This window comes from Xenia sp. Carnegie-2017, unplaced genomic scaffold (genome assembly GCF_021976095.1).
Source record: "Xenia sp. Carnegie-2017 unplaced genomic scaffold, XeniaSp_v1 HiC_scaffold_21, whole genome shotgun sequence".
In the NCBI taxonomy this organism is placed as follows: Eukaryota; Metazoa; Cnidaria; class Anthozoa; order Malacalcyonacea; family Xeniidae; genus Xenia; species Xenia sp. Carnegie-2017.
In genome coordinates, this window is record NW_025813484.1 from 9,153,359 (window position 1) to 9,166,519 (window position 13,161).

Sequence of the window (13,161 nt, forward strand, 5' to 3'; positions counted from 1 at the left end):
TTATATAAGATTGTTAGATCAAATATTTTGAAGATCCCAACCATTGACCTCACGGTGGTCAAATTGGACTAAAATAGCTATAATGACTATGAACCCTTCAGCTATCATCGTTAGAAAACTTTTTAGAAAGTAAAAAAATAGATACTCTAAAGAGTCTAGATTAAAAAGACACCAAAAGTATTGTTCAATGCCACTTTAACTGCATCTTAAAACCTGGAGCAAAGAAATTAGCATCTTGTGTTTATCTTTAATAAATTGAGGATCAAATGATATAAATTCATCAAACTGATGGCTGTTCTTTAAATAATGAAAAAAGACAAGTTAAGCATCGTTTTAATAAGCTTATATAGCAAAACCTAAATCCGATTATTGCATGTAGTATTGTGAAATACATCATGATTTGTCTGTCTCGTTTCCTCAGGGAATTATTTCAAGTGATACAGTTTATATTCATAAGATCTAGTCATCCAGAACGGTTTTGTTGCAAACATTTTTTATCCACCGCTGATTTGCCACACCGAATCCAAACACATCCGCGACATTCAATTGCGTTGTATTTTTAAATTACCCCCTACCATGGCAACCTCACAAAGTCCTCCGTCAAACCCGACAGTTAATGTAGAAAATCGTTTAGATTTTAACGTCAATAATGGTTTTGCAAATTTTGATGTTTTTAATGGAAATCCAAAGGACGATGAATCGACAAAGTTGGATGACATGGTGTTAAAATCGACCATTGTGTCTGTCGAGGAAAATGGTGCTCTCTTAAAGAAGAAGTTGACGTTACAAAAACCATTTCGTTGTCAATGCATAATATGTACTTTAGTATCTTTTTTACTTCTTGCCGCTTTTCTTGTCGTTCTCCTCATTCATGTAAATAAACTACGAGAATCGGATGAAAAAGTGTGTTTAACAGATATCTGTATCAGGCGATCTGCTGGTAAGTTATAGTGTTTAAATCAATTTATGTTCGTTGTGTCTTGTTTATTACTGTAATTGTTAGACTTATGTCAGTGTTGCCCATTACACGTTAATTAATTTTTGGCATTTATGATTCGCATGATTTAGAGTGCACGTAAGATGTTGCTTCATTCAGCTATCATAAGTTTTTTTTCCTATTTGATATCTCGAGAAGGCAAGCAGTGCTCTGATTTAATGTAAAGAATATATGAATTTTAACCTAACAACTGCTTGTAGTCATATATAGGAGAAAGTTCAAGTCCTTCATAATTGAGTGATTTTAGTAAATGAGCAATATTGTAACCTTGGAAACTTCAAGACTTTATACAGTAAATTACTTTATTTAAAACTAATTAAATGTTTGATTTAGCATTTGAACCATCGCTGCGTAATATTTTGTCCTTTTCAAAAGCTAGAAGTATGACTTCTAGAGCATTGCCTCTGATTGTCACTTTTGAGTTTGGTAACGTTTCACTTTCTTTTTCATTGATCCATTGCAGCTACAGGCAAGTCATCTTTTGTGTCACACTTTCCATTTCATAAGTTCAATTTTTAAAAACAACTTTTAAATGATGTAAAATATAAAAAGGATGTTATCAGCATGCTTACTCCTTTAATAATATTCAACTTGCTGCCTTTTATAAAATATACTCTCTCATCTTTACCCATGCAGTGATTTTGGAAAATAAGCTCAGCTATACTGGAAGTAAATTTCTCTCAGTAATATGGCCCTAATCATTTGTATTTGGCAGTTTTATTTTTGTCTTTGACGTCATTATATGACAAAATGCAGCACCAAAAGTTTTTGAATTTGTTTCATTTACAATAAATGATGCCGATCTAACTTACAAGAGTGCAAAAAAGAAACTTGTAGCTGTATGTTTACATCTTTTTTTTGTAAAGTAAAGAATTCTTGATTCAACATCTGTCAACGTCTAATTATGTAACTAGCTGGAATTTTTTATCTTCTTTGTTGTTATAAATACGTGTTAGATTGTACTTGAACAGTGTTTAGTATGACGAAAGTTGAGAATTAACTGTTGTGTAATGATTCATAATATATTATACCTTACGCGATCTTCTATTAATTAAATTTCAAAAACTCCAGTTGATGAAAGTGTTGATGAAAAATATTCAAGATTTTTTCGCGCTATATAGTTTGACAAAACAGGAAAGAAAATCTTTTGCATAATAAAAGCTATTTTCCTTCCTGGCAATTAAATCCTCCCCAGTCCAGCTGCTAATTGTGTCAAATTTAAAAGCTTATCTTGAGATTCTTGGCAAATGAAAAGAATTCTTGAGATGCGTTTCGCGAAAGAGAAGAATAAAGTGTAAAATATTTCAAATTTTTTAACACCATTATACTTGCACTTCATGTGCCTTATCTTTGTGTCAATAACAAGTAAAAATATTTACAGATAATGAACAATAAATAGCCACAGCCGCCTTCAGAAAAAAATGAATTATTTTCCCTACCAATGAAAGAAAATAAAAGGTCGAGCCCCCGCCTTTTCCTCAAAATATGTTTCTTAATTATGTTGTTAAAAAATTTAAGGTATTCATTCGTTTGCTAGTTTATGCTTAACTTACCGCGAAAAGCAGAAATAAAATGGCTGTGAACGTGAACAAAAACAGACCGAAATGAAATCAACTTCTGTTTTTTGTACCAATAAATCACACGATTAAAGTAAATGGTTTGAACCCGGGAGTATCGTTACATGTTTGTAAATGTAGATCGTCCAGGTTGGTATAGTCCTGAGAAGGACTGTTTTTGTTGTTGTTGACTGACGTTTCGACAACCTTAGCGGTAGTCATCTTCAGAGTCAAAAGAGGAGTAAACGTCAGTCAACAACAACAAAAACAGTTCTTCTCAGGACTATACCAACCTGGACGATCTACATTTACAAACATGAAATCACACGACTCGCGTGAAACTAAGCAAATCCAAAATGAAAGTTATGTTTGTAGCTATCTTTATCATCGTATTAGTTGTGGTCGTGACGATTCTGGCTGCTTTGTGTGGTGTAAACGTAATGAAAGTAAGCTTGAGAAAAATGTATCATTGCTACGTCCATGTTTAAATGAATCGTGTGTCAGCAATACAGCAGGTACTTTTGGTGTCGTATCTAAGATATCAAAGTGTCAGCAATGCTGCAGGTACTTTTGGTGTCGTATCTAAGATATCAAAAAAGGAACTCTTAATTCAAACTTGTTTTGAGTTGTTTCAGTTAAGAGGTTGTGATAATGTTATGGTTATTTCATCCTTTCGTCTGCATGAAACAGACAAATCATTCCTCTGATTTTAGTGCAGCGTGTTTGAAGTGACAGAAATGTTTTGCTCAGTTAAAATTTTTTAAACCTATTGCACAGCAGACAAATCATTCCTCTGATTTTAGTGCAGCGTGTTTGAAGTGACAGAAATGTTTTGCTCAGTTAAAATTTTTTAAACCTATTGCACAGCTTGCATCTCTGTATAAATTCTTACTGTAGGTATACGAAACCACACTTTAGAATATGTATCAAAGACTGCAGTTTTACCAAAATGTTAAGAAGAGTTTGGGATATATGTTGCTGACCATTAGATACTGAACTGCTGATCAATTTCACGTTTGAACTAGCTAAAACACTGAAGAATCTCCAAAATTTTCTTTATGTAGTCATTTTGGAGTATATGAACAAATCTGTTAATCCTTGTGAAGATTTTTACTCATTTGCTTGTGAAAGATGGCAAGCGAACACATTCATACCGACAACTCAAACAGAAGTTCATGTGCTCTGGAACATCAACGAGGAAAATAAGAAATTAATGAGAAATCTTTTAGCTGACTCCGCTACGAAGACGAAATATGCTTCGGTAATTTATTGTTTATTTCTTTTTACAGAATCTTTAAATTAATTTATAATGAGAGAGGAAACAGGATGAAAATCGACTCCCTTTATATAAAATATAAAAAACACAAATTGAGAGATACAGTATTAATAAAATAGTTTTGCATACGGAAGGTATTTACTGTGATGTTATCTCCTAAAAGAACGAACGCTCAAATAAAAAGATTCCGGGTTTTATGGAGATTGCTCCCTGGAAAGAAATTAATTTTCAAATTTTCGTTCCATGTAAAGATGTTATGAAATGATTAGATTGCATGCAATAGAAAGTAGCGGGTATGGAAGCCTTTTATCATTCCAGGATAACTTTAACGAATTATTTACCTTGCACTTATATAACTACAGAATCGTGCAGTAACAAAGGCCTTGAACTATTATCACACATGTTTGTCAAAAGCAACCATCAACAGACAAGGTGATCGATACCTGAAAGAAGTCATTGCAACATTAGGAGGTTCAAAACTTACAACTCCAAACTGGAGCGAAAGAAATTACGATGTCAACAAAGCAATACTGATGGCTTTCACGCGTTTTGGTGTTCAACCATTCTTTTCAGTGTCTGTCCGCCCTGATTTTAAAAATTCGTCCAAGAAAAGTTTTGCAGTAAGTGTACTTAGGGCATAATGCTATATGTTGCTGTAAAAGATTATAACGAAAATCAATACATGCTTTTCAAATTCTTTATTTTATCATCGTGGATAGATCTCAGATGGTGGTGTTACACTGGATACCACTTTTTATTTTGAGAAAAACTCAAGTGAAGATTTTTATGAAAAGGTTATTGCTGATATCCTTTTTTTTTGAAAAATTATCTGAATTGTTAAGCATTTATTATGATAATCATTATAAACATGAATAATTTTGTGTCCTTTCCGTCCATCATGCATCAATATACACTACCTTGCTATATAAGTACACCCCCCCCCCGCTTGAAATCCATATGGTGTACTTAGCTATATAATATTCCCCATTTAATATAGCCCCCATTGCCTTTGTTCATTATTTTGGTTGTTTTTCAGACTCGTCTTTCCTATCGTCAGTACATGATTGATGTGATGGTCTTATTTGGAGCGGACCGTATAAACGCTACAAAACAAATGGAACAAGTGTATTTGTTGGAAGAAAAAATAGCTACGGTATTTGAATAGTTTATTGCGTGCATGGGTACAGAACAAAGGTGGAAAAATCTTTTGTAATCATGATGATGCTTATTTCATAGATTATTCGACGACACAAAGGATGGCCACAATCATCTACTATCTTGGAACTTATTAACTACACAAAGGTAGGCAAGATATCACTTAATCACAATACTATAGACGAGGCTCCTAAGGAAGGATGTTTTTCTAGAAATGTTTCCAGCTGTTTTGAGAATCCCTCTAATATTGACCCCCTAATATTGACAATTTTCCTTCGTTCCTCCGAGTCATCTAACCATCGTTGAAAGGCAGTATATATACCATTTTTAGTTCGACTGGTTCTCTTTCTTGTCGGGTTTGGCTGCAAACCAAAGTTTTGTGCTTTCTCGTCGTGAAGCAATTCTCGTGAGGACAAAAGACGTGATTAAAGGGGTCATCGCTTTGATGAACAGCACAAATAAAGAGTGCGTTGTAAAAGCAATTTATTTTTTGATGAGAAATTTAGTCCAGAAATAAAATACTTCCTTTTACTATAGGACCATTTCCAACTATATTGCATGGGTGGCAATCGAAGCTGTGATACGCTTTTTACCAGATCCATATGTTCACGCCAGACTTCAGTACAAACAACGAATTTATGGTCTTTCTTACGAAGACAAAGAACGTTGGGATTTTTGTTATGAAGCTACAAAGAAATATTTTCCTATGCCTCTTGGTTTAATGTACGTTGAAAAAAAATTGGATAGTCGAACAAAGACTCGGGTATGTGTCCATGTGAAGTTTCCTTTCTATAACATAAAAGTATTGCTTGATGTGAACTGCATGGATCTTAAAAAAAGGTTTGCCCTCTTTACTTTGCGTTTTGTTTACAGATTTATTCATGGTCGTTTTGAATTTAGGCCAAAGAGATATTTGAAGAAATAAGAAGAGAATTTTTGTTAGAACTAAACGATCAAACCTGGATGGATAATGAAACAAAAGAAAGAGCAAAGGCAAAGGTTAATAAAATGATTATTTCTTGACAACAAAACATGTTTTATATTTTTGTAATCTTTCATTACCTATGATCTTTTGTTGCACAGGCAAAAGCATCGACGATCTTAGTTGGTTATTCCGATTATATCAAGGATGAAGAAAAACTCAATGTTGAATACGAGAGGGTAAGTTTGGACTAGGTCTTCATCATATTTAAGTATTTTGATCGTGGTATAAATTCGGTCGTATATTATGTTTAATATGTAAATCAGAAACAACGTGGACAAAATTGATGATTAAAAGATTTCATTTTTTTTTCAGATAAGTGTGAATGCGAGTGAATTTCTCAAAAGTGTTTTCTCCATACGTAGTGCAATATTCCTTAAGTCGATATCGGAGTACAAAAGACCTGTGGATAGAAATGCGTAAGATAGTTTGTCATTTATCGTACTCAAATGAAAAAGTCATGGTTAGTAAATGTAGAGAACTAATCTCTGGAATAAGAAAAAATTGTCCATGGCTATCTTCTAAAAGTTTGGTCCAATCTGTCAGTTGCAGGATTGTTGCATTTGTCATCCCCTGTTCTCTGTTCCTTGTCTTACCACTGGATTTATCGCTATAAAGAATTTCTTGTCTCGGATTGTGCATCTGCAGTCTCTTACTGTAGCACTGCAAACATTACATATTATAAATATGCTTTTATCGTTTTATTTAGAATCATTCATTCGCCTGTTGAGGTCAACGCTTATCATTATCGATCAGAGAACAAAAATGGTACAAGATTTATTATTAAACTTCTTCGCCATTCAAATTTATCTGTTGAGGTTAAATCTGTTTAATATGAAACTATTTTTTACTAAATCCTTGTGAACTTTTGTAAATTTTATCTAGTATTTTTGGCTGGAATTTTAAGAGCTCCGTTTTACGATGACGATAATTTGAGGTAAAAACTGTTTTATGACAGTGTAAATTTTGCTTTTTACGTCGTAATGTAATGATATAATTTACCAAATAGAGCGTCAAATTATGGAGGAATTGGGATGGTTGCTGGACATGAGTTGACTCATGGATTTGATTCCAACGGTGAGGAAAATGGATTTGAAAAAGAGAAATACCTCCTTAGGACCTCAAATCCATTAATCCATCTTATACAATTCTTCATACACTTAAATCCAGTAATTCATCCCTTAAATGATGTTGTTGATACGATATCAGATTGTGTGAGTGTTATCGTGAAAAAGATAAAAAAATTTCCTTAGGTCGTTTGCACGATGAGAGGGGAAATTTGCGCAACTGGTGGTCACGAAATGCCACCAAAGAATTTCAACGAAAAAGTCAGTGTTTTCAAGATCAATATGGCCAATTTGAAATGTATGGTAAAAAGGTAAGTTATTAAAGCATCTTGACGTTTTGTTTTATTTTTAAAGTGCAATTAAAGCCTTATTTTGAAGTGGCGGCCAGAGATTTGTCGGGCGTGAAGTGAATTTTCATTCTGAATGCCCAACGTAAGACTTTTAATACAGTCATTCCAAAAATAAAGGAAATTAATTTTGATATATAGATCAACGGAAAGAAAACGCTTGGTGAAAATATTGCTGATAACGGAGGAATTAAATTCGCTTACGAGGTATGAAGTAATTTCTTTTTTCAAAACTGCTCGTTAACGTGTCAAAGTCTGTCGTATAAAAATGGTATGGTGATTTTGATGTTGGTTTTCCTAGGCTTATAAACGATGGGTTTCAAGAAATGGTCACGAAGCAAAACTTCCTGGTCTTAATTATACACCGTACCAATTGTTTTTTATATCTTACGCTCAGGTATTGATCTATCTCAAGGAGGGGGGAGACATTTGCTCGCCAAATTTTATATCTTACGCTCAGGTATTGATCTTGCTCAAGGGGGACATTTGCTTGCCAAATTTTATATCTTACGCTCAGGTATTGATCTTACTCAAGGGGGGGGGGCTATTTGCTCGCCAAATTTTATATCTTACGCTCAGGTATTGATCTTACTCAAGGAGGGGGGGACATTTGCTTGCCAAATTTTATATCTTACGCTCAGGTATTGATCTAGCTCAAGGAGGGGGACATTTGCTTGCCAAATTTTATATCTTACGCTCAGGTATTGATCTAGCTCAAGGAGGGAGACATTTGCTCGCCAAATTTTATATCTTACGCTCAGGTATTGATCTAGCTCAAGCGGGGGACATTTGCTCGCCAAATTTTATATCTTACGCTCAGGTATTGATCTTACTCAAGGGGGACATTTGCTCGCCAAATTTTATATCTTACGCCCAGGTATTGATCTAGCTCAAGGAGGGGGACATTTGCTCGCCAAATTTTATATCTTACGCTCAGGTATTGATCTAGCTCAAGGAGGGGGGGATATTTGCTCGCCAAATTTTATATCTTACGCTCAGGCATTGATCTAGCTCAAGGGGGGAGACATTTGCTCGCCAAAGTTGTATTAAACCTCCAGATTCTCTGCCGACGTCTTAAATATTACTGAAATGTTTGTAGTGATCTTTTACCACATACATGAAAATTGCTTTAACCTTAAGAGCCCCCCCTGCTTTTTACTTGCTTAAAGCAGACGGCACTATAAACAACTGTACCTTCTTTAAAATTATACGAACCTATCTCATAGGGCTGGTGTTCTAAATACACTCGTCAAGGAGCTTTTCACCAAATAGACAATCTTCCTTGGCCACCTATGAACATTAGGTACGAATCTTTAATAAATGTATTGACGGAAAAAACCTTCGGCAACAATACAGAGTATACTTTCTTTTCTCAGAGTTCAAGGAGTTATAATGAATTCTAAAGGATTTGCAGAGGCTTTTCAGTGTCCTAAAGGATCACCTATGAATCCTGTGAAGAAATGTAGCCTATGGTAACATTTTTATGTAGGTCACCGACCAATGTCATGATTTACCACGAGCATCCATTTTATGGTTATGTGGTTACTGTAAAAAAGGTCGACTCATCAGTCTTCATGTATATAGAATTGCGTTTCCTATACGGATATCTTATTGAAAATATAACATTGCCCATGTATAACATCAAATGCACAAAGTTTAACCTTCGTTTATTGCAGAGGATATATTTGCCTCAAGTTTAAAGTCTGAAATCAATATCATTATATAATTACAATAATGTGAGAAAAAAAGAAAACGTTGGACTAAAATATGTGATTAAACAATAGTAAACAATGAAAGGATTGTTTGATGAAAAGATTTGACCTTTAGAAATGGGGTCAACAATATTTCAACTTGCTAAACATACATATTACCGCAGTTACATCATCGTTCTCTTTCATATTTTTTTATTCCTTTTGAATAATTTGCGCTTATCCAAAGTTACAGTGCAACATAGAGAATGTCGACAGAGAGAATAAGAATGAAGAGAGTATGTTTTGTCTTGTTTTTGTGTTTATGCTATTGTGAAGCCCGCGTTAAGTTGCGTCTAGCTGGAGGAAAACATTATTACGAAGGTCGTGTTGAGGTGTTTGTCAATGGAAAATGGGCAGTTATATCTGCTCAGAGTTGGGGGAAAAAAGCTGGCCAAGTTGTGTGTCGACAGCTGGGATTTGGTGGTAAAATTATCCGTTATTCTCAAGGGTAAATATTAGTATAGATTGTCGTGAATGAACGTATTTATGATGAACGAGTTTTGTGGTAGAATACATTTGCTCTTTTTTAAGAAATCCACTTACAATGTTTTACTTTAATTTATTTTATAAGTCCGTCATTATTTGCACTACTAAATCTGTGACGCTTAGAGATGAAAATATCTCGTCACGTCGTAATATTAAAGACAGTCTGTATCTTAAGTTTGTTACCTTCAACTGTCATGATCACTTTAGATTGCTAATGATTTCACAGCTTTTAAATAATTCTAATGAAGTGCTATTGACATCCACGAACACATAACAAGTTCGTCTTTTAAAACTCAGTTTTTTATGCGTTACCAGGACTGTCTATGGGCATCCTTCAAGGCCCGTTCCTGTCTATCTTGAAATGATCAAATGTCAAGGAACAGAGACTCATATTGATGACTGTACCCATAGTGGTTGGGTCAAACCACGACGAAGATTGAATTTCTATAATTTAGCTGGTGTTATGTGTTTTACTGAAGTAGGGCAATTTCTAAGACCCAATGTTTCCTCAACATGGTCAGGTTTTAAGGTAAGGAAATGTAGACATTGAGAATTTCTAACTGAAGAGTCAAACTGTAACTAAAATTTTATCCATGAAACATTGGAATTTAGTCATCGCAGATAGAAATATCGTTAGATGGTACTGTTGAAAACGGTATCGTAAGCGCTGGTTATTTTCGAATATCTTACCAAGGCAATATTGGTTACGTGTGCGCTCAAAGCTGGAAAGAAAATCCTGGTAACATGAGGGTTGCATGTGGAGAATTGGGTTTTCCCAACGCTTCAGAAATGGTTGCAAAACAAAGTAGCCAAAACATCATTCTTAGTCGTCTGGCATGTAATGGTTCAGAGTCATCTATTCTTTCCTGTAAACAATTTGGATTTACTGTACAAGGCCAGTCTTGCCAGAATAACGATGTCGTGTGGCTGAATTGTACACTTGGCAACAGGACTTCTCGTTCAAAAAACGTAAGTGGTGTTTAAAGCAAGGACTAGTGTAAGTGGTTTATTTTTAAATCCCACAATTAAGATAAAAAGAGAGAGTTTGATAAAACAACGAATCTCGTCAAACTTCTTTTTAGTATGCGATTCTTAAACTTCGTGGTGCTGCCTATCCTTGGGCCGGACGTATTGAATTGAAATTCAGACGTAGCTGGGCAAACCTTTGTGACGATAAATATAATTTACTGACTGCGAACGTGATTTGCCGTACACTTGGTTATGGTACAGCAAAAGAGGCTAATTTTGCTGCAAAGTATGGCCAAGGAACACAACTGGTAAATATTTGAAATGGAGAAATTTTCATGGTTCTTTCATGAAGTAGTAATTTTACAAGCAGTAGCCTTTGAGATGTAGAAGATTTGAAAATTTTTGTATTTAATCATTAGCTTGAACGTTTTAGAACGTTGTGGAAGAGGTATCTTGTGATGGTGACGAAACAGACATAAAACAATGTCGATGGTCCGTCCTAAAAAAGTCGAAATGTACTCATTTTGAAGATGCAGGTGTGGAATGTAATGTTCCAAAGTATCAACTTCGTGAGGTTTGTTGTGAGTGAAATACTTCACTTAAATTGATTGTTTGAAGTGAGTTTTTGAAAATGAGCCATAATCACAGGTTCGACTGGCCGGGGGTAGTACTTCTTCTGAAGGTCGTGTCGAAGTAAAAATCAACGGACAGTGGGGAACAGTTTGTGGAGATGCTTGGTTCGTGAAATCAGCTATGATCGTATGTAGAGAGTTAGGTCTTAACTTTGCAAAAGCAAATATCACTGGAGACAAATACGGAGTCGGTGCAAAGATGGTGATGAGTAAACCAATTTGTATCGGAGATGAACTATCCTTGACACAATGTCTACGTGACGATCAGGTCACGTGTTCATCTAATGATAGTTTTGCAGCAGTTCAATGTACAGATGGTAAAATACAGTTCTACCCATTTTCTGATCGCCAGTTTCATGAGCATGATTCGTGTTGTAAATATATTTTTGCTATTTTATAGTCCTACCTGATTTGGCTTTGAGTATTCGTGATATTTACCGTACTCTTCGTGTGAATTTCCTACCTAATGAAATGCTACAATGCTCCTTTGAGGAAAACTGCCTTGATAGTTCAGCAAAGATTTACATGCGAGAAGAATATATTACTTACTACAAAAGACGCCTAATGCGATTTAGTTCGCTCATTTTGAACTTCGGCTCTGCCGACTACCGTCCTTATGCAAAGAAAGAGGATTGGATTTGGCACAGTTGTCATAAACATTTTCACTCTGAGGAAGAATTTGCCACATATGACTTGTTAAGTAAGTATCTCCACAAAACTTTTCTATAAATGTTTGAATTTAATGAAAAACATTGTTGTATTGACTGCACTGCTCATTTTCAGGTGCAGACGGAGCTAGGAAAAAAATTGCAGAGGGTCACAAGGCGAGTTTCTGTCTGGAGGATACGAGTTGCCTGCCCGGAATAGATAGGAAATACAACTGCACCTCTGGAATTCAAGGGATTTCAATGAACTGTTATGATGATTATGCTTACAACATTGACTGTCAGTGGATAGATGTGACAACAGTTGATTATCCTAGATCCTATATATTTCAGGTCAATATCAATCCAAATCTTATAGTTCCTGAAACAGATTTTGACAATAATGTGGTCATCTGCGATATATTTGATCGAGGCTCGTCCATTCGCGTTAGACACTGCGGTTATGGTAAGGAGAAAATTATAGCATTTACCATGTTGTAAGGTTGTGTTGTTTTTGTTACAAACGGTCAGTACGTGGTGAGACTCAATTTCCTTGAATGAGCGGTAGTCAGCTTGCAAGTTTGGGCATGTTTTGTAAATATTTCTGCGTTTAATAACTTTAAAAACAACAGATTTGCCAACAAATAAATGATGCTTATGTTTTAAAGTTTACCTAACACAACCAAACTTTTGCGGGCTGACTAAACGCCGCTGCTTTTCTGATTCCTCTTTCAAAATTTGAATTATTGTACCATTAGTAATTGTCCATGCACTTTTTTAGATTATTGTACAAGTGGTTTGAGATCTCACGGTGGGAATGCAAACAAAGCATGTTGTGTATTTCCATTTTACTTCAAAGGTGTCTGGTACGACACTTGCACAAAATCCGGATTTAGCAAATACTGGTGTTCTACGACCACAATTTATCAAGGAAATTTCAAGTGGGGTCTCTGTTAGATGCTTGTTTTTTGTGTAAATTTTTATTTTCAGTCGACTTTTAAGTATATACACGAGATCCATTCTCAAATTTCATAATTAATTTTGTATAAAACATGTTGAAATTCATTCTTCATGATATTGTGCAAATATCGTGGAGGTGTATTAATGAAAAAATGAACCAATAGTATTCTTATGGTGTGTTAAATCATCGATGAACGTACAAATGTCACATGCTTACGTCAAATATATTTGTTTGAGAAAATATAAGTGTTGGTCTGCATTCAGCTTCTTGTATTACAGCTTGTTTTCATGAAGAGAATGCATCATTTTTTATAACAATAATGCATGTCACAAGTATGG

At 34.9% G+C, this 13,161-nt stretch overlaps 2 protein-coding genes across 3 annotated transcripts; both read left to right on the forward strand.

Annotated features, from left to right (window-relative positions):
• The first annotated feature begins 461 nt into the window (after nucleotides 1-461).
• LOC124444623 (endothelin-converting enzyme homolog) lies at nucleotides 462-9,176 on the forward strand. Of its 2 annotated transcripts, XM_046995239.1 has the most exons (20): nucleotides 462-940; nucleotides 3,618-3,814; nucleotides 4,192-4,449; nucleotides 4,549-4,623; nucleotides 4,866-4,982; nucleotides 5,066-5,131; nucleotides 5,316-5,449; nucleotides 5,522-5,747; nucleotides 5,885-5,983; nucleotides 6,068-6,145; nucleotides 6,282-6,385; nucleotides 6,676-6,734; nucleotides 6,852-6,903; nucleotides 6,976-7,043; nucleotides 7,220-7,344; nucleotides 7,522-7,587; nucleotides 7,682-7,758; nucleotides 8,361-8,379; nucleotides 8,607-8,683; nucleotides 8,757-9,176. In XM_046995239.1, the coding sequence occupies exons 1-20, from the start codon at nucleotides 577-579 to the stop codon at nucleotides 8,854-8,856; spliced, it is 2,361 nt and encodes a 786-aa protein (XP_046851195.1). In that variant the 5' UTR covers nucleotides 462-576; the 3' UTR covers nucleotides 8,857-9,176. The 2 variants fall into 2 exon arrangements, with proteins under 2 accessions (XP_046851195.1, XP_046851194.1); XM_046995238.1 differs by lacking the exon at nucleotides 8,361-8,379 and having other exon boundaries at nucleotides 7,682-7,777.
• Nucleotides 9,177-9,295: 119 nt separating this feature from the next.
• Nucleotides 9,296-13,068, forward strand: LOC124444625 (lysyl oxidase homolog 2-like). The gene is made up of 9 exons (XM_046995249.1): nucleotides 9,296-9,579; nucleotides 9,933-10,146; nucleotides 10,230-10,586; nucleotides 10,700-10,894; nucleotides 11,020-11,160; nucleotides 11,235-11,535; nucleotides 11,619-11,918; nucleotides 12,002-12,328; nucleotides 12,644-13,068. The coding sequence occupies exons 1-9, from the start codon at nucleotides 9,338-9,340 to the stop codon at nucleotides 12,817-12,819; spliced, it is 2,253 nt and encodes a 750-aa protein (XP_046851205.1). The 5' UTR covers nucleotides 9,296-9,337; the 3' UTR covers nucleotides 12,820-13,068.
• The last annotated feature ends 93 nt before the right edge of the window (nucleotides 13,069-13,161 follow it).

What these genes read in the sequence shown, in the direction of transcription:
- LOC124444623 (XM_046995238.1), top strand. Translation starts at nt 577, where the DNA reads ATGGCAACCTCACAAAGTCCTCCGTCAAACCCGACAGTTAATGTAGAA. An exon ending in TCATGGATTTGATTCCAACG is followed by an intron (nt 7,044 to 7,219) that starts GTGAGGAAAATG and finishes AAATTTCCTTAG; the next exon opens with GTCGTTTGCACGATGAGAGG. An exon ending in TGGCCACCTATGAACATTAG is followed by an intron (nt 8,684 to 8,756) that starts GTACGAATCTTT and finishes TTCTTTTCTCAG; the next exon opens with AGTTCAAGGAGTTATAATGA.
- LOC124444625 (XM_046995249.1), top strand. Translation starts at nt 9,338, where the DNA reads ATGTCGACAGAGAGAATAAGAATGAAGAGAGTATGTTTTGTCTTGTTT. An exon ending in GGACTTCTCGTTCAAAAAAC is followed by an intron (nt 10,587 to 10,699) that starts GTAAGTGGTGTT and finishes ACTTCTTTTTAG; the next exon opens with TATGCGATTCTTAAACTTCG. An exon ending in ATGGCCAAGGAACACAACTG is followed by an intron (nt 10,895 to 11,019) that starts GTAAATATTTGA and finishes TGAACGTTTTAG; the next exon opens with AACGTTGTGGAAGAGGTATC.